At 41.6% G+C, this 21,305-nt stretch overlaps 1 protein-coding gene across 1 annotated transcript in view; it reads right to left on the bottom strand.

Moving 5' to 3' along the window:
- The window catches only part of LOC124721170 (zinc finger FYVE domain-containing protein 26), a 423,927-nt gene that overhangs the window by 188,139 nt on the left and 214,483 nt on the right, over positions 1-21,305 (bottom strand). Inside the window, exon 21 of the mRNA XM_047246006.1 lies at positions 6,100-6,273. Coding sequence (XP_047101962.1) covers positions 6,100-6,273 — 174 coding nt within the window. The remainder of the gene's footprint in view (positions 1-6,099; positions 6,274-21,305) is intronic.

Genomic DNA, 21,305 nt, shown 5'->3' with positions numbered 1-21,305 from the left:
GGTTAGTTAATGGTAAACTACAGCATAACTTACATCTACATCTACAAAGATACTCCGCAAGTCATCGGACAGTGCATGGCACAGGGTACCCTGTACCACTACTTGTCACTTCCTTTCCAGTTCAACTCACAAATAGAACAAGGGAAAAATGTCTGTCTGTATGCCTCCAAATGAGCCCTAATTTCTTGTATCTTATCTGTGTGGTCCTTAACAATGTATGCTGGTGGCAGTAGCATCATTAGGTAGTCAGCTTCAAATGCCGGTTCTCTAAATTTTCTCAACACTGTTTCTTGAAAAGAGCATCACCTTCCTTCCAGGGATTCCCATTTGAGTTCTCCATAACACTTATATGTTGTTCGAACCTACCAGTAAAAAATCTAGCAGCCTGCCTCTGAATTGCTTCAATGTCTTCCTTCAATCCAACCTGGTACGGATCCCAAACACTTGAGCAGTGCTCAAGAACATGTGGAATGAGCACCCTATATGCAGTCTCCTTTACAGATGAACCACTCTTTCCTAAAATTCTTCCAATAAACTGCAGTCGGCCATTTTCGTTCCCTACCATAGGTCTCACATGCTCGTTCCACCTCATATTGCTTTGCAACATTAGGCCCAGATATTTACAGAACTTGATTGTGTCAAGCAGGACACTAGTAACACTGTAACTAATCATTACAGGTTTGATCTTCCTACTCATCTGCATCAACTTACATTTTTCCACATTTAGGGGCTAGCTGCCATTAATCACACTAACTGGAAATTTTGTCTATGTCATCTTGTATCTTCCTACATTCACTTAACTTCGACACCTTACCATACACCACGGTATCATCAGGAAACAACCACAGATTGAAACTTCCTGGCAGATTAAAACTGTGTGCCGGACCGAGACTCGAACTCGGGACCTTTGCCTTTCGCGGGCAAGTGCTCACCAACTGAGCTACCCAAGCACGACTCACGCCCCGTCCTCACAGCTTTACTTCTGCCAGTACCTCGCCTCCTACCTTCCAAACTTTACAGAAGCTCTCCTGCGAACCAGGAGAGCTTCTGTAAAGTTTGGAAGGTAGGAGGCAAGGTACTGGCAGAAGTAAAGCTGTGAGGACGGGGCGTGAGTCGTGCTTGGGTAGCTCAGTTGGTGAGCACTTGCACGCGAAAGGCTAAGGTCCCGAGTTCGAGTCTCGGTCCGGCACACAGTTTTAATCTGCCAGGAAGCCTCATATCAATGCACACTCTGCTGCAGAGTGAAAATCTCATTCTGGAAACATCCCCAAGGCTGTGGCTAGGCCATGTCTCCGCAATATCCTTTCTTTCAAGAGTGCTAGTTCTGCAAGGTTTGCAGGAGAGCTTCTGTAAAGTTTGGAAGGTAGGAGGTGAGGTACTGGCAGAAGTAAAGCTGTGAGGATGGGGCGTGAGTCGTGCTTGGGTAACTCAGTTGGTAGAGCACTTGCCCGCGAAAGGCAAAGGTCCCGAGTTCGAGTCTCGGTCCGGCACACAGTTTTAATCTGCCAGGAAGTTTCATATCAGCGCACACTACGCTGCAGAGTGAAAATTTCATTCTGGAACTGCATATTGCTGCCCACCCTGTCAGCCAAATATTTATGCATACACAGTGCAAAAGTGGTACTATCACACTTCCATGGGTCACCCCTGATGATACCCTTGTCTCTGATGAATTACTGGCCATCAAGGAAAACATATTGGGGTTCTATTATTTAAGAAGTCTTTGAGCCACTCACATATCTGTGAAGTTGTTCCAAGTGCTTGTAGCTTTTTTAATAGCCTGCAATGGGATGCCACGTCAAATGCTATCAAGAAATCCAGAAATATGGAATCTGCCTCTTGCCCTTCATCCATAGTTCTCAGTACATCATGTGAGAGAAGAGCAAGCTGGGTTTTGCACAAGCAATGCTATCTAAAACCATGATCATTCATGCAAATAGGCTTCTCAGTCTCAAGAAAGTTCATTATATTCAAACTGAGAATATGTTCAAGGATTCTGCAGAAAACAGAATTTAGGGATATTGGTCTGTAATTTTGTGAATCCATTCTTTTACCTTTCTTATATACTGGAGGCACCTATATGTTTTCCCAGTTGCTTGGGTTTTTGTGCTGGGCAAGAGATTCACAATAAATGCAATCTAGATAGGGGACCAATGTCTTAACTTACTCCTTGTAAAATTGAACTGGGGTTCCACTTCCAGACCTGGCGATTTATTTGTTTTCAAACCATTCAGTTGTTTCTCTATGCCAGATATGCTTATTACTATGTTGTCCATACGGAAGTCTGTCCACTGGTCAAATGATGGTATGTTTGTAAGATTCTCCTGTGTGAACGATTTCTTGAATGTGAAATTTAAAACTTCAGCTATCATTTTGCTACTTTCAACTGCCACACCAGACTGGTCAACAAGGTACTGAATGGAAGCCTTAGAGACACTCAGCGGTTTTACATATGACCACAGTTTTCTTGGGTTCTCGGCCAGGTCTTTTGCTAAGGTGTGACTGTGTTGTTGTTCTATGCTTCACGCCTAGATCTTTTCACACATGCATGAACCTCTACTAACCTTTGCTTCTAATCACTTGTGCACTTCCTTTTGAACCGAGAGTGCCACAGCCTCTGTTTCCACAGCATGTGCCAAATTTTGTTATTAAACCATGGTGGGTCTTTTTCATCCTTTATCCACTTACTAGGCACGAAATGATTTACAGTCTGCTTAAATCTTGCTGATAATTCCTCTACATCCTTCTTATTGGAACCAAGTGATGCCAATTCACTGTCTAAGTAAGATGTTAATAACTGCTTAGCTGTTCTATCTAGCAGAAACTCTCTCTAGCCTTCTTGACTGACTTATTAACTTTCATAACCATAGTTGCTATTATGACATCATGATTGCTAATCCTCATTTGTAGACTGGCATTGTTGATGAGGTTCAACCTATTTGTAGCTACAAGGTCTAAGATATTTCCATCTCATGTGGGCTGCTGAACTAGCTGCTCACGACAATTGGAGGAGGAGATTAGTGTTTAACGTCCCGTCGACAACGACGTCATTAGAGATGGAGCGCAAGCTCGGGTGAGGGGAGGATGGGGAAGGAAATCGGCTGTGCCCTTTCAAAGGAACCATCCCGGCATTTGCCTGGAGCGATTTAGGGAAATCACGGAAAACCTAAATCAGGATGGCCGGAGACGGGATTGAACCGTCGTCCTCCCGAATGCGAGTCCAGTGTGCTAACCACTGCGCCACCTCGCTTGGTTCAAGACAATTTTCAGAAAAAGTGTTCGAAAGTATTTTGCATGACTGTCTGTCGGCATCCCCCACAATGAATCCATAGACATCCCAGTCTATACTCGGCAGCTTAAAGTCGCTTCCATGTAGTATTGCATGATGTGAGTATTTATGCACTATCGACTTTAGACTTTCTTTCAACAACTCTAGAACTGCAGAGCAGAATTTGGTGGCCGGTAAAAACATCCAACGTGATCAGATGACTTTACCATCACACTCAACTTTGACCTCAATAGAGACAACATTTTTGTCAACTGCAAGGAACACTCCCCCTCCTATGGCCTCTCATCTGTTTTTTCAACATACATTCCACAATTTGCTAAATACTTCAGAGCTTTCCACTTCAGGTTTCAGCCAGCTCTCAGTCCCAAGAATAATTTGAGCATGAGAAAATTCCTGGAGGGCATAAATTCAGAAACTTTATTATGAATACTTCGACAGTTTACTGATAAAATTGTGACAGTTGAAATGTCTTTATTCTGAATGTCGTCTGACTTTCCTTGCTGCATATTGACTGCCGAATGTTCATCAGAGCACCTCAAACTATTGATTAGCCTAAAAAACCCTCATGTGCACTCAACAAGCTCTCTGCTACCTGAGTAGCTGCTTCCTTAAAGTAGTGCACCACTGACCTATCAAGGGGATTTCTACAAATCCCCACACAGTATTTCAGGTCTAGAAATCTGCAGCCAAGACCATCACAGAGTTGATGAAGCCTTTGGTTGAAACCATAAACTCAGCTACAAACCAAAGGACCCCAATCCAACTCCGGGAACGATGCTGCAAATTGTGAGCTCTGCACCCTGCACACAAGGCCAGCAGTCTTCACCACCTCTGCCAGCTGCCTGTACGAACTGAGGATTGCCTCAGAACACATGTGACATGAGGGCCCTGGCAGACATACTGAGTGCACATTGGCTTTCTTTCCAGCCCTGGATGCTATCTGCCTAAGGGGCTCCATAACACGCCTAGCATTGGAGTTCCCAATACCTGGTAAACCCCTGCCCCTATGTGCCTGCTCAGACCCTGCAGAGTGGTCACCTGTCCACGCACAAGGTGAATGGGAGAGGCCAGATGACCAGTCACCACATTGGCCCTCTGCCTCGAGCAATGCGAACATGTTACCACCCACCACTCATCCTGCCGTGAGGGTATATCCTCCACGTTGGCTGCACTAGGAGGTGTCTCAGAAGCACAGCCCGTGGGCAAAACAAGCAACACCTGAGTGTCCCATGCAACATGCCAGATTCTCTGCCACTGCTACACCCTGAGGCAGCAGCCTGAAAGTAATTGACCATAACCAAAAGCACATTCAGCTGTTTGTGAACTGCAGCCAGCACCCCCTGCGTCCACACACACCACGCACACATCCTAGCCATCCCAGCAAGACTAACTGAAGAAGTGAACTATAAAAGCAGACAATCCTAGATACGCAACTTGCTACTCTCCTGATGTGTCACCAATGGACGCTGATGCATTAATGAGTTTTGTAGGTGGCTGTTCAGTGAGTAACTTTTCCACTACAGACTGAATGAATTTATACTTACAAATTCTTAAACAGAGAAGCATGCACAAAATTTAATAAATATACTATGTGGAAAACAGAGAAAAAGATAAACACTTAACTTGCTGCTCTGTAGACGCATATCAGCTAAGAGCTGGAGCCTCATGCTAAGCGATACTAAAATTGTAAATTAGATAAAATAATAGCATACAACAGGTTAAACAGTGACTGTCTATTATTGACAAATAGTCACAATAATAGTGCAAAATAGAATAATCCAGTATAAATACTACCTGAGATACATCTAGGTCCTCCTTTTATTTGGTTCAGGGAAAAAAGATACTGGCATTCCAGAGATGCAACTAAATACACAGTAAAACACACACTTGGAATTTATAATGTAAGATAGAAAGCCATATGTGGTTGCTAGGCTTGGGGTTATTCCAAGACTTCCAGATCCAAGAAGCAATGACGATAGGATTAAATCTGCTGTTCAAGATAGTATTTTCTTTATTTCCTTCTAAAAACAAAATTTAGTCATACTTTCCACACCTCTTCATACACCAAATTCCAAATTGTTTGCTACATTTTCTATTTTGTCCACCAATTTGTTTTGTTCTACTTCGATCATCTGCCTGATATTAACATTCTTTGTTATAATAGACAAAATTGATGCTATGTTGGTTTGAGTTAACTTCTCATGAATGGTAAATACACAAGGTCTATATGGTTAGCCTCCCATAACTTCTATCTCACATATACCACATGATCTCACCTTCCTGCATGGGGCAACATTCATATTCTGTTCCCCAGTTAGCCTGCCTCACCATCTGTTTCCCTTCCCTCCTCCTACTTTCCCTTGCCAGCATCAGCCACCAGAAACCTTCACTGAAATGAGACTTGTAGTGCCAGAATAATAGTGTGACATCATAGATATAGGTTTTTTTACAGTTTTGTTAGTTTTAATGAAGATCATCAACCAAAACATTAGGTAGAAGTTGAATTCTGATTAATGTGTTTGTCTACTGCTAGACACCTCAACTACACAATGAATGGGTATCTCTACTCTTCCCATTGTTTACACAATTACAATTTGATTTCAAAAGATGTTTTACTGTATGGACAAAATGGAATTTATAATTCACAAAAGAAGAGAAAGGAAAGAATCTGGTTACCAATAACTGAAGTTTATGTTTGATTAATCTGTAAAACACTCACCTATTTCTGAATACAGTTGGTGCATATGCTATAAATTACAGTAGTCTAATAGTAAAGCATGTCAGCTCAGTATGTTCTGAGCAAAATGTACCTTGGTACAGAGCTGCGTCTTTTGATGAAAGAGTTTCAGCAAAGGAACGTAACTGTATTTGAAAATCTCCTGATACATTATCACTCAAGAATTCCAGTAGCAGCTGCAGCTTCTCTTTGGAGTTACAACCAAACTCAAGGTCACTTTCAGAAAAGTAATTGGCAGAAACGTTACCTGAAATTTTATGAAAATTTAAAAAACTCCAGTTAGAATAACATTGAAGCAAACAAAACCAAACTATGTTAATCATCAGCATATAACTTTTTTATAAGTTTTCCCTGAATTTCATTTGGACACTGTTCTACTGCACTGAATACATAGTAAAGTAGTTTCTCCAATTTGCAGAGATGCACTCAATTTTTTAATACTACTTCCTGTCATCCTTCAGTATTGGGTAGATCACTGTAATCACACTCTTGTGCACAACTGTAGTATCAGAGCATCTTTTATCAGCTGTTTCCTAATTGCAAATCAGGATAATAAATAAGCATCAATCTTAGCAGCTAAACAACTGTACACTCAGGCTGATTACCATGTTTGTATCAACATCCTTCACACAGCTAGGATTAAACAGTGTATATCTCAGATACTCAGCATAAGAAATGTAAGAAAGCTAGCAAAATTTCAGCACTTGTGTTGTATTACTTTTCATACAGTGTAAGTAAAAATCAACAATACTGTGAACAGGATAGAGTGCTGCTCACCATATAGAAGAGACATTGAGTCACACACAGGCACAACAAAAAGACTGCTATACGTTTAAGCTTTCAGCCTAAAGGTCTTTTTCCGAAATAGAAAAATCGCACACACATTTACACGAGCACAACTCACACACACATGACCACTGTATCTGGCTGCTGAGGCCAGACTGCAGACTGCAACTGTATTGGACTGGAGCAGCAATCTGGTGTGTGTGGTGGGGGTGAGGAGGCGGCATGGGGTGGGGAGAAGAAGGGATGGCAGGGTAAGGGTGGAGAAAGGTGTTGTGTTGCTTGTGGGAGCATGCAGGGATGTGGCAGAGACAGGTTAGGACTGTTAGGTGCAGCTGGGTGATTTTGGGGAGGGGGTGAGGGGGTGAGGGTGAAGGTGGGGGTGCGGGAAGGGAGCAAAATAGGAGAGAAAGACTAGTGGTTGCATTGGTGGAATAGATGGCTGTGTAGTGCTGGGGTGGGAGCATGGAAGGGGGTGGGTAGGTGGAGGACAGGGACTAGAGAAGAACAAGGTCAGAGAGTGAGGGGGTGGAGGGGATGGGAATTTAGGATATATAGCAGGGAGAATCCCCACCTGCACAATTAAGATAAGCTGGTGTTGCGAGAAGGATGTACATGGTGCAGACTGTGAAGCAGTCATTGAAGCGAAGCACATTATGTTGGGCAGCATGTTCAGCAGCTATACAGTCCAGCTGTCTTTTGACCACATTTTGTTGGTGGCCATCCATGTGGACAGACAGCTTGTTGGTTGTCATGCTCACGTAAAAAGCAGCACAGTGGTTGCACTTAGGTTGTAGATCACACAACTGCAGGTAGCCCTACCTTTGATGGGATAGGAGATATAGGAGATGCCTGTGACTGGTCTGTAGTGGGTGGTGATGGGAGGATGTACGGGACAGATCTTTAATCAAAGTGTATTGCAGTTATATGAGCCATGAAGCAAGGGGTTGGGAGCAATTATTTTTATATATATATGGTGCAATTTTCGAACACCTCTTGTAAATGTGATCTGTTGTAAATGTAGAAGTTACAAAATAATTGCCCTCATTGTAATCAAGAAAAAGCTATTCTCATTTTGTGTTTCTTTCCTTTTGTTACTTCTTTTTTTGTTGTATACAGACGCTATTTAGTTGAGAAAATGTGTAACTTACTGGTAACAATGCAATTCAGAATCTTATACTCATTTGCTTGTGATGCAATACGGTAGATTTTTGTTGTCCTGTACTTTGCAATATACCAACAGAAGGCTGTGAGATTGATAAACAAAACAATAAATCTTACCTCAGTGTAAACACATAATTGTCTAATACAATGCAAAAAAACACTACCTGCCAGTCACAAGACTCGAACCCTGAGCTCCATGCACTAAAGTGACACTCATAGGCCTGAAGCCTCACTGATGTGAATACTTGACTTGGGATGTTATGTGCAGGTGTGACAGACAAATAGGCTCAACCACTGCACATGTGGCAAGATATGTCATTTGGTGACATCCCATGTTCAACATATGTCATCCATTTTCTGGGGTATTTCTCAACATTTATAGCCCCATACATTTTGTATGAAATTACTTGACTCAGCATCATCTATGCTGGTTCAGAGGTTTTTTAAACATTAGTAAGAATCATTCCATAGACATGAAGGGCATTCAATAAGTAATGCAACATTTTTTTTCTGAAGGCAGGTTGGTTTTATTCAGGATACCAATACATCATACTATTCAGCAGTATTTTGTCTACAAGACCTAGACAGCAGTGTCATATCTCAAGGAGGAATATGAAACATTTAGCTCTGGACAGGAGAATGTAGAGAACCTGTAGCTCAAGTTTGGAAAAATAGTTGATCAATCAGTGGATAGCTATGAAGGCTAGATGTCTAAAGAAGTCACCTGGAGTGGCCTGACACAGCTGCAGCATTTCCACTTCCCAAAATGAATTACTACACAATAATCCACCTTATCAGTGATCTATATCATTTTATTTTGGCTACTCTAGTGGCATGCTACAGTACTGAAAAACAGGGTTTCAATCTGTACCAGGGCCTGGAAACAAACAAAAAATTAACAGCAATATAAATTAGGATAGACTGCCACTCACCACATAGAGGAGGCACTGAGTGGCAGACACTCATATTTAAAAGACTTTTAAACTTGCCTGTCTGCTCCTCAATGCCTTCTCTATGTAGTGAGCAGCAATCTATCCTGATTCATATTGTTGTTATTCCATCTTGGATTTTCCATTGTTTGAAAAATATAACAACATGACTTTATTTTTTTGGGTGATGATTAAAACATTGTGATTACCCCTCATATGTATCTAACAGAATAGTGTCTGATGGCTGGGACTCTCATGGTATACAATCTCCATAAATGGAAACTTCTGAAGAAACTATAAATACCACATAATGAATGTAAAACAAAGCATAGGAGACAGATAGAGAGATGATAAAGGAAACTTGTTTGGCCACTGAAATGGCAATGCATGAAGTCTTCAACAAATACTGTAATAGCATCTTATCGAAAGACCGTCACAAAACCCAAAGAAAATCTGGTATGTTAAGGTTGTCAGTTGCAGTGAAGTTTGTGTCCAGACACTTATGGAAGACATAGGAATTGAAATTAAGTGTAGCCAACAAAAAGTAGAAATGCTTACCTCTGTTTCCAAATGTTCCTTTACAAAGAGAAATCTGAGAGCACTGCACCAGTTTAATTCCTGTACTACTGAAATATGGTAGAGTTACATATGACGACTGTTCAAAAAATTCCAAAACATTGCCCACAAAATTTTTCAGCACATACCTTTTACTTATTGTGCATGGTCTCCTTTGAAATACTCCCCTCCACAATTGATACACCACTTCCAATGCTGTTTCCACTTCCGGGTGCAGTCTTAGTACAGCTTTTGCTGGATCATGCAAAGTGCCGTCTGTGAATTTTCTTTTTCTCATCTATTGTTGCAAATCTTCATCCTTTCAATGGGGTTTTTAGCTTTTGAAATTAAAAACCTGCAGAGGCCAGGTCTGGAGAGTACAGATGACGAGGCAGCACAGTGATTTCGTTTTTTGTGGCATGGTCATGCACCAACAGGGATGAATGTGCAGGTGCATTATCGTGACGCAAGAGCCATGAATTGTCTCACCACATTTCAGGCTGTTTCTTTCTCACATTTTCTCACGGGCATTGCAACACATTCCGATAGTAACACTGATTAACTGTTTGTCCATATGGAATGAATTCATGATGAACTAATCCTTCATAGTCAAAGAAAACTATCAGCATGGCTTTGACATGTGACCTTAGCTGAAGAGTTTTTTTTTTTTTGTCTTGGATAACCTTCCCTGACCATTGTGAAGATTGAAACTTGCTCTCAGCATCACAACCATAGACCCACATCTCAACACCAGTTATGATTCTTTAAAGGAACATCTCGTTCTCATTTTCATGATCCAAAAGTTCTTCAAATGTTGTGAGAGGAAGGTCTTTCTGGTTGGTTGGTTCATTTGTTGATTGGCTGATTTGGGGGAAGGGACCTAACAGCAAGGTCATCGGTCCCACCAGATTAGGGAAGGATGGGGGAGGAAGTTGGCAGTGCCTTTCCAAAGGAACCATCCAGGCATTTGCCTGAAGCGATTTAGGGAAATCATGGGAAACCTAAATCAGGATAGCCGGATGCGGGTATGAACCTTTGTTTTCCTGAATGCGAGTCCAGGGTGCTAACGACTGTGCCACCACACTCAGTGAAGGTCTTTCTGGTTTTGGCTCATAAAACATGGGATGAACTTGCCAGAAACTTGATGCATTCCAAGATGCTGTGTCAGGATTTCATGACATGATCCAACTGAAATGTTACATTCTTCTGTAATCTCTCGAACAGTCAGACTTTGATTGGCATGCTCAATTTTGTTGACTTTCCTGACATGAGTGTCGTCAGTAAACATCGAAGGGGATACTGAATGAGGGTCAAATGATTGAGGGGGGGGTTATGGGACTAAGCAGCGAGGTCATTAGTCCCATGGTTCCAAAGTTACTTCCGTAAGAGAGAGTCTGCTAAAAGTGGATGACTCCAGTTGGAGGAGTCAAACTATAAAGTGAGGAAGTTAAAACACACAGCGGAAAGCATAAAAGGGTGGGCCAAATATAAAAACTGGAAAAACAGAGTCACAAAAGAACAATCTTTGCACAGTGGAATGATCATGGGTCCTAGACATAGAAAACACGAAGAGAGGTCCCAACCCCTACCACTCTGCCTCTACTCCAGGAGTAAAGCAAAACCTATTATATGAAAATAAAATTACTAAAGCAAAACCTATTATCTGAAAATAAAATCACTTTCACTTAGAAAACTAAGAATCATTTCAACCATCCACGAATTGTCTGCTAATATTAAAAATATTAAAGACAATAAAGACAAGGAATCTAAAAGGCTATACTTAGTATGAAGGGCCAAAATAAGTGGACATTCCACCCATATATGGGACACCGTCAGTCTGGCTCCACAGTCAACATTGTGAGGATGGCTCGTTGGGCACAAGAAAACATCTTTAACTTCATTCTAGCCATTTTTAAACCATGTGAACCATTTGTAACAGCATTATTTGGTGTGCCTTTGTAAAAGTTTTTTTGAATTTCATGCAAAATTTAATGGAGAAATGTTGCTCCTCTATCTCTGCCATCTCGAAATTCGCAAACCGTGTGACAAAATGTTCTACTTAATACAGCACTGAGCAATAACTAACAGACGTACAATAACAAAACTTCCGGCAGTTACACATTAAACGAAGGCATATGCAGGAATGCCAACTGCATTTTGCTCCAAAACACCACTGGCATGAAATTACAAATGTTCCAGAATTTTTTGAACAGATTTTGTAGATATTAGTCCAGGACAGAAAGAAGATCAGCACTGGTAATATTATCATCTGTGTTTTGTACTGCAGATCTAGATTACAGCTAAGAATTCAGCTATCATCAGTGCATTATAGGTGGAAAGGGTTGTTTTGTCACCTGGCTGCTACTTGCAGCACAGCCACCAACCATACAGCCATAAACTGTGAGTTGCCTGCCACAGCTCCAACCTGATAATGACACTTCCTCTGAAGATTGGACAAAAGCAATCTGCTTCAACATACACATGCCAGGTCGTTTTCAACCAAACCTTCAGCACCTGCAATAGTACCAAGAGGTGCCAGCCTTGCTGCTAGAGGCATTAGCATTGTCACAAATGACGCTGCCATTGCAGCACTACCTTACTTCTGCGAGTCACGTGCCTCCACTGGATGAGTATTTAGGACTTCATCTCAACTGTTTTTGAGCTCCCACCTCACTGGACCTCATCGCAACTGTCCTCAAGTTCACTGCCTCACTGGACTTCATCCTCACCATCTTCAATCTCACCCCCTCACTGGATTCTATCTGCAATCCATCCTCGAGAGGTTACTGCTCTCCACCAACCACAGACTTCAGTCATGTAAGAACATTCCAGTACAATCATCAGTGATTGTGGGTAGCATTAATAAAACCAACGAACTGCAGGGACACATTCCTGACTGGAAATGGAGGAAAAAAGGTCCCACGAACACGTGTCCGGAAATGCCATGGTAGATGGCAATGATGAACTAACGTTCCTCTGACCATGTGCTGTGTGTTCCTCATGTGTCACGGGCTATGTGATTGATGCACCATACTGTAAGCAGCAGAACAGATCATTGGTAAAGAGGTCTGATGGCAGAAATCCCATAACTTTGATGGTCTGGGGTGATAGGGGTAGTGGCAGTTGTCAAGAAGCATGCCCACAATCAGACTCGTTGGCAGATCACTTGCCTGGAACTTGTACTAGGATTCGTCTCAATGTCCTGTACAATGTGGTACTCCAAATCTGGCGCACACACAGTCCACTGCTTACCTGCATGTTCATCTGTCTGAAAGGATCTATGATCACACCAACACCCAAAAAGGGCTTGAAATGTTGTATGATGTGGTTGGTAGAGCCGTGCTGCCTCTCAACCATTCCCATTTGCTTCGCCATACAAAAACATCATCTCGGCTTGTTCCCAAGATGAATACCAGACCATACTACTGCTTACAGTATACTGCGTCAATCACACAGCCTGCAACACACAAGGAACACACGGCATGTGCTCAGAAGAACTCTCATTCATCAGTGCCATGTACTGTGCCAATGATGGTTTTCTGGACACATATTCATAGGGCCTTTTTTCCTCCATTTCCCATCAGGAACCTGTCCCTGCAGTTTGTTGGATTTATTAATACTCTCCCTTTATAGTTTGTGATTTTTACACCAACTCTTTCATTGGAAAAAATCCTTGCAGATGAGACCAGGTCCCCTCTACACCTGTATACACCCAATCTCCAGTCCATTACCCATAAACATAATGGATCAATCACGAAGTTTAATCTAAGCAACAGAACATTGTGGGCATACTAGGCTCCATACCCCATGTGATGGATTGTGCAGGGAAGAACGGACAACGTGTAAAGTGTAAATATTGGTGTGGACAAAAGTGCACTGCAGAGGTAGGGGGAAAAAAAAAAACTGTAGACACATGAATACCATGTTGTTTAAGTAGTTCATTGGTTCTGCAGCAGCCTGGAATTTGGAGGAAAAAATTCTCAAAGTGGGGGGGGGGGGGGGGGGGGGGGCTTACATTGTGGATTGAGCTTCAGGCAGGCCTTTGCAGCCAGCCAAGTGATATGTAGATCAGACATCTCCATAATTCTGTATCTTAGCAGTGCAACAGTGCTGGCACAGCACACTGCTTTGTGGTGCTCTGCCCTCAGTGGTTCACTCTGTTGCTGCATGATGTAGCTCAGTGTCATGATTATGTGACAGGAGCCTACCACTTATAAAGCAGCTGGCTGTAGGGAGTATAAATGCTCATAGCTCAGCCTGAGGTAAAATTCCTTTGGTGTTACGCATTCGACTGGTGCAGTCTCCACATTAGTTACAGGTTGAATGTACATCTACATCTGTACTCCACAAACCACCATATGGTGCATGGCATGGGTAACTTGTACTGTTATGAGTCGTGCCCTCTACTGGTCCACTCACAAAAGAAGCAAGCGCAAAAACTCTATGGCTAAGTTATTCCAGCCTCATTGAGCAGTGTCACAAACTAGGCAAAGCCACTGATATATGAGCCATCAGCTAGCCCTGATGGTTCATGGCTTGTAACTTGACGTGTTGAGGTGGGCTGTCCTGTAGGTCCCACTGACTGATCCTCCAACAAGTCTCCAAGGGCCCTGGGTTTGACTTAACATCTGTGCATTTCCCACCATTGTCATTGTCACAGGGTGCCAGTGATTCCCTACCACCACCTGCCTTGGCCTTACTTCACCAAGCTGATAAGGCAACTTCCAAAGTCATTGCCTGCCATCAGCTGCCACCATCACACCATATCAACCAGGACGTTACAAGCTGCCTTCTAACCACAACTCAGACCTGGGCTGTTACTGTTGAAGAACTGTATAGACAGCATCAAGTAATAAAAATGTTCCTGTTTAGTAAACATTCTAGACTCCATTGTTGCCACAGTACTGGGGAATCCATGAGAAAGCTTCCTTCACATACAGCTCTGCAACCAGTACGGGCCATCTCATAACACAAAGGTAAAGCAGGGCAGACTTCAATTCATTGGTAGGGTACTGGGCAAATGTCATCAATCTACAAAAGAGATTGCTTATAAAACACTTGTGTGACCCATCCTAGAAAATTGATCATATGTGTGTGGGACCCATACCAAATAGGACTAATTGGTGATAACGAATGTACACTCTTTGATATAAAACTCGACCGGTGGCCGGCCGCTTCAGAGGCTAAGTCCGCGTCGGAAAAAAAAAAAAAAAAAAAAAAAAAAAAAAAAAAAAAAAAAAAAAAAAAAAAAAAAAAAAAACACCTGGCCAACTCGCTAATTCTCTAAGTCCGGTTATCTGCACAATCTGGCAACACTGTAGACTGCAGCACTTCCTGGAGGAAAACTTGTCCCATGATAGAGAAACCCTAGGCTTATAACGCCTGTGGTCTAGCGGTAGCATGCGTTGTTCCTGTTCGTAATGTCAGTGGATCGAGAGCAGCTGGCATAAAATATTTTTACAGCCTCTTCTGTCTGAATGTTGAAAACGTGAATGTAATGGTAGCGCAGATTCAATCTATTCCGCTTTCTGACACACCGATATCAAAATTTTATCCAGTAACGATTTTGCGGAAGATTTCCTGCAGACTGTCCTCCTGTGGACGCCGTATGCGGCAAAGCTCCGTGATCCATTTGCTGGCTACTGGCAGCGGCCGTGGCGACAGCAGCGGCTCTGCACTCCCCCGTTCTTTATCGAAAGCGCCTGCTACTGCTCATCGTTTTTGATGATTTAAAACGCTTTATTATTAAATGTTGCTCCACAGAAAATTTCTACAATTTCCATTCACGCTCAAAAGCAAAGGAGACAGACGCCCTGATTAGTAGGCGGGTATTATATTACATTAATCGGCAAGAGCTGAGTATGGCCCGAAATTAATTTTATAGACTGCGACGAAATTAAACAACCTCACTACATTCGATGAATTTATAAATGCTTCATACCTCGTTTCTTTTCCTTTCAAACTCAATTATTTGTGCAACTTTAGGTCAACGTTTGGATGTTTTCGTCAGGCCACAGTGAGCGTCTGTGGTGTAAAGTGTATTACAGTTCTTGTTTCATTCCTTATGGTAAGTCTATGCGATAAACCGTGTGAATACCTTGCAATGCATGCTCTGTAGCAGTGCAGGAACACTGCACATTTGGAGTTCCATGTATGAGTTCATGAAGTATTTAATGTTGATCGGAAGTGATAGTTAAGGTCATCAGATTTAAACCAGAAAAATTTGTCGTTTTGGAGGTTTCAGAGAACGGAAAGGAATTGCTAACGCCGGTGTTAGAAAACGTCTACAGTTAAATGCTATTGGAAAAATTTAGAAGAAGGTAACTATATTAATCAACATGTGCACTTCATAAACAACCTCTTTACATGTCAGACCTATATGACGAACAAAGCTCAATTTATATCGTTGACAGTCGGTTTGAATCTTTTCAGGATCTATTTTACAGTGAAGCACCTTGGCATTTGCAAAGCAGACATCCATGATATTAACTTAATTTACTAAGTCGAAATCGGACGAAGATTGATGTTTAAAGGCGTTATTCAGACTTCGTATAAGGAGTTTTTACTAGCAGTTTGCAACTACATTAATTAAAACGGAAAATAAAAGGTTGTAGTCAGCGGCTTCCACCGAGATTGGAACTGCTATGTCATACAGTACAAGCACCACAACGCACAAGGGAATCTCTTTTTTTCTCAATTTTGGTTTTTTCTTTTACTTTTTTTAACGATTACCCCTTTTTTCTCTCTTATTTTAAAGCCCCTTAGGAAAATGGCACTAAAAAAAGAAACTAAGTGCCTCCGCCAATTTTCATCCTATAAAAAAAAAAAAAAAAAAAAAAATCTGGTCCACATCAGGCGTTGGCTCCTGACTAAACCTCCCACAGAGAGCTGCCTATATACCAGGGGAAATATGGGAATTCAAGGTTAGGGCTATCCTTACACACAAAACAAAATTTTCCTTTTTCTGAATTTTATTTTTATTTTTTTTGTTTATTTTTGTTGTGTAATTGATCAGACGCCTTCAGCGCCCCGCTGGTAATATGTTGAGTCACGTCTTCTCGAAATTGATGTGTTCCATTCAATAGTTCAGAAATGTTCGTTGGTTCAAACAGGAAACCTTCTTCACTCTTGGCTTAACACATTCCAGCTGCGAGGCGGGTCGTGGAAAGCACTCCCTAGGAAGTTCGAGAAAAATTGTCTGTATTTTGGGTGACGGACAACGACATAATGACGGTCGTTGAGGTATGTCCAAAAATCGAGAACAGAGTCTACAGTTTGTCCAAATAGGTAGTGAATGGCATGTCCGCGAATCCAATTCACAGCATTGGTCTTTGTCCGAGGAAAATAGTCACGTCCCGGAACTAATAATGAAGGGGAGTATTCCGATTCAGAATGTCCCGCGTTAGAAAAGCCACAATACGACGAATAACCTCTGAGCTAACGACACACTGGCGACAACAGACGGACTATAGTCACTGCGATGTTGCCTGAGCCTCAAAACGGGGCGTGAGTCGTGCTTCGGTAGCTCAGATGGTAGAGCACTTGCCCGCGAAAGGCAAAGGTCCCGAGTTCGAGTCTCGGTCGGGCACACAGTTCTAATCTGCCAGGAAGTTTCATGTGTAGAGAGAGCGCATCGTGCCATAATATGTCAGAAAAGTATTTTCGACATTATCTGTCGTGTGGTAGTGAGATTTTATTCTTCTTCAAACTTTGTTTGACAGCTTTAACTCAGAACAAGTTTTCTACATGCATGTAATCAATAAACTGCATGTGCATTGTCAGACTGCCATAGGTAACATCAGAGAATTTGCATATATCGTTGATGATTAATTTCTCTCTCATGTTTACTATTGTTTTAACAACACTAAAGGAAACCTTACAAAAATTGTGCACTGTATTATAAGAAATGAAATAAAACTAACCACGATAACCTTACGACGAAAGTCTGTTTTAATAAAACCGAGTATCTGTACACAAGCGTGCCTCTATCGACACGAATTAGTAAAATACTACTCACTTAGATTTTGATTGGGTCTGTGTTTAATTGGTATGCTGTGTCATACTCAAGAGATATGCAAATGTGTCATTTCATAAATATAGTTACGTATTCCTAGAAACCCAAAATTCGCTTGTCAGCAGTGGAAAGAGGCGTTACCTGTTGTGCAGCATTGTAAGTTTTTCAACATTGCACTATGAGCCGAAAGCATTTTCTTGCGATTTCCTTATTGAGGTTTGTTTCGACTGCTTGTTGCTCTTTCACAGAAGGGATGAAAACGTTGCAATCAGTGAGACTGGAACCATAACAGACGCTTTTTCACAGGTCAGCACGTTACCACAGAGCTGGCGAAGAGGTATGGGTCTGAGCTTCCTCTTACGAGGGCAATAGGGACTAGAACTCGTAAACCGCTATTTAAAGGTCGAGATTAGTTGCGATTTCCACCTTCAACGACTTTCCTGGGCTGAAAACCGTAAATTTACAATCTTTCGTTATCCGTCAAGCGATAATAACTCAAAATATTCAATGGAAATGACAGGTAAAATCAAGTGAACTTTGAGGCTTAATTCCGTGCACACCAGGAAGTAACTCGTCGATCACAGAGTTGCCAAACATACGTTGCCTTGTTGCCAAATCTCAGTTACAGTACCGGCAGGAAGAAGACGAACCGATGTGATCCTACAGCGGGCTGGGAAGTGACCATTGTTGGTGTCTCCAAGTCGCGGCTGCTACGGCCTGGAATACGTAATGCGACTGATTCGCTTTCTGTAAGTAGGTTTAGGGACTGGAGCGTAGTTACTAATAATACTCAGAACTGACTGCAAACTAAGCATCATAAATCAGTAACTCTCATTGTTGTTTTTATATTTCTTTCGTGAGTGTACTCAAAACTAAGAAACTCATTCACAAGCGTTTTCGAGCCTCATCGATAGTCGAGCACAACAAACAAATAAAAATAAAAGAGAATGTGTGTGTGTGTGTGTGTGTGTGTGTGTGTGTGTGTGTGAGAGAGAGAGAGAGAGAGAGAGAGAGAGAGAGAGGTAGGGCGGGAGGGAGGGGGGGAGAGAGAGAAAGAGAGAGAGAGAGTGAGAAATAAAAAGCAATGAGAGAGTGTGTAAAAAATTGTTGTAAAGAAATTGAATCACGGTATTTAAAGAAATCTTTCATTAAAATGACACGTTCCACGTTATTACGAAATGTCGTATTCATGATCTGTGGAACAAGAATTAATCTAATGTAATCTAATCTAATCACATCATATTGATGACTAGCCATGAAGAGTCATGGATTACCGAAATTTTTGCCAATACCAGTAACCAAATCTAAACTTGAAAATAAAAGACGACAATTTTTGTAATAAACCGTGACTCCTATCAAGACCCTTTCGTCCCTGTTATCTAACCACGAAAGATGTCTGACATACCTCCATTCTGAAGTAACAAAGTGTGCATGCATTTAAAGATGAAGTGCATGATGTGAAGTTCTGTGACGGAGATACGAACTCAACACGTAATCGGATTGCTAACTAAGAAAAATCAAATGTTACGTATCGGTTTTTCTTACGAGCCGCTAGGTGTCTGAATCTAAAATAAGGATACAAACTTTTGTGCCTAAGCGACAATCGAACTTCACACCTACCGTGCATCCACGAATATAGCTTAAGTATCAGTTACTTACTCATGAACAGTAAGATGTTTGCGTGTTTGACCAGAAATAACGACACCTGTTGCGATTGTTGGCAACACATGAACAGACATTAAAAATGCGCATTAATTTTCACTAGCAGGTGGGTGTGCACTTGATAAAGCTTGAAATGAAATTATGAATATTTTTGTACTGGATCAGGTTTCAGACCCATATACCTACCTTTGGAGGAGACCTAGAGAAGTTTGCAGTCTTGGGAAAAGGAACGAAATGATTGAACTATACTGTTCTGAGAGATTCAGATCCTCGAAAGAGGAGATACGAATTCGAATCACAGTCCAGCACAAAATTTTTCAACGTCTCTAGTTCAATCAAGTACAAATAAAATAAAAGCCCTTTAAATGGCTATCGGTTCATCAAATAAAATAAAATTTTCTAATGTAAGTAAGCTTACTGGTGACTGTATTTCTGTTTACCATGACTTCCGCTATGTCATTTCCCAACGTAAACCGGCTCCGCCCACTTGGTAATGAAGGAACGTGATGTTTAATGCGGATTCTGGATTATAACGTCTTTCTCTTGAGGTTACCAGAGGTAAAATCAATTTGTTTGTGACTCTTAAAAGTAAATGCCTGAACCAACGCATTGCAGCTGTGATAGTTCGTTCCACCAGACCATTGCGGCCACATTTCCCATCCCCAGGAGTGTGCTGTAACGGATGATGTGCTTAGCTTACAAAATTAGTCACGGTGGAAAAATGCGGGTCTGTTAAATGGTCAAGTAGAAGCAAGCTTCTGACGCAGAGATTATGCTATTCTCATGTCAGCTGGATGTAAAGACTCTTCTAGGCACCATAGGCTGGATGTGAAGCCATTTTGATTTTTCACAAATTCAGCAAATTTCTTAGTTCGTGAATATCCACTGTGAAGTGTGAAGTTGCCGGATAATTCGATTATTACTGTCATTAATACTATCATTTTATTCATACCGCTGCTGGAACACGACCGTAGTCTTGAGGTAAAACGCGAGACCAGCTAATATGACGTCTGGCGACAGAAAGCACATATCGACAAAATTTTTATCGCCCCTTTCCTCTCGGTGCTGAAGCTATGAGTGTAATTCAAGCGAATCTACAATATCATATTAGCTGGTCTCGCGTTTTACCTCAAGACTATGGTCGTAGTCAAGAGTAATGTACTAAGACTGGAGTCAAGACTTCCTCTGGGAAGTGCCGCAGTCTACATGTTGCCAGATCGAGCATATTGCCAGAGATAGGATTCTGAGAGGAGCACGACTGTACTGTCCACCATACGAGAACGACTCGGCGGTCATTTTTTTGGTCTGAGACTATATCTACAACACATATTACACGCTGAAGACCCAGAAGAATTAAAAAAACAAAAGTAGTTTATGAGAGCAACGTTAACCATAGCGTGCGAAGTATTCATAGTATTGTATACGTGTCTGTAAACGCCTTCCAATGACCACTCAAGGAAGACAAGGATACACACTCTAGCTTCAATATCATAAATACGCCTCAGTTTGTGGATGAACTCAGACTTAGGTTGATAATAATTTTGAATATTTAGCAGCACTGTACCCATTGGTGTTAAACTCGTTTTCAACCAATGATTCCCACAGCTACAGTAACACTACTTGTGATACCTCTTAGACAAAATACTTAAGCAGTGTTATCAGACGAAAAGATCGACCTGACACAAACTGTGGGAAGTTTGTTTTACAACCTTCGTGCCTGGATAATGAGCTTTTTCTTATTTGAGATATCTGTGAACGTTGCTGCTTAAGACTATTTAAGCAGAAACTAAGTTCCCTCAGCTTCGACAATGTTTAAAGAAATCCTCTTATCGGCACTAAATCGTGATTTGTGAATTGTTTACCGGCCGTAATCTGCCGTATTTCGCCGGTTGGAAGGCAAAAGCTTCTGACAAATTTCACACGGGAATTACTGTTACAGTGTACTTATGGAGCCAAATGAGTGAATTGCGTATTTTCCGGTGAGAAAGAGCACTGGCAAACAGTCTTCGCTACATTAGGTTATTTAAACTAGTGTCACTCTGAGCTAGAATTTGTGGTCAGCGACTAAGTGTAGGGTCAATGTTTCGGATGTGAGTTTTGCAACTGTGAAATACTTTCCTACATAATAGAAGCGAATATTAAATTTGAACTAATATTGCGAAAATTTTGTGT

Source organism: Schistocerca piceifrons, chromosome X (assembly GCF_021461385.2).
Source record: "Schistocerca piceifrons isolate TAMUIC-IGC-003096 chromosome X, iqSchPice1.1, whole genome shotgun sequence".
NCBI lineage: Eukaryota > Metazoa > Arthropoda > Insecta > Orthoptera > Acrididae > Schistocerca > Schistocerca piceifrons.
The sequence above is the reverse complement of the archived record's forward strand: the minus strand, read 5'-3'. Positions and strand labels throughout refer to the sequence as shown.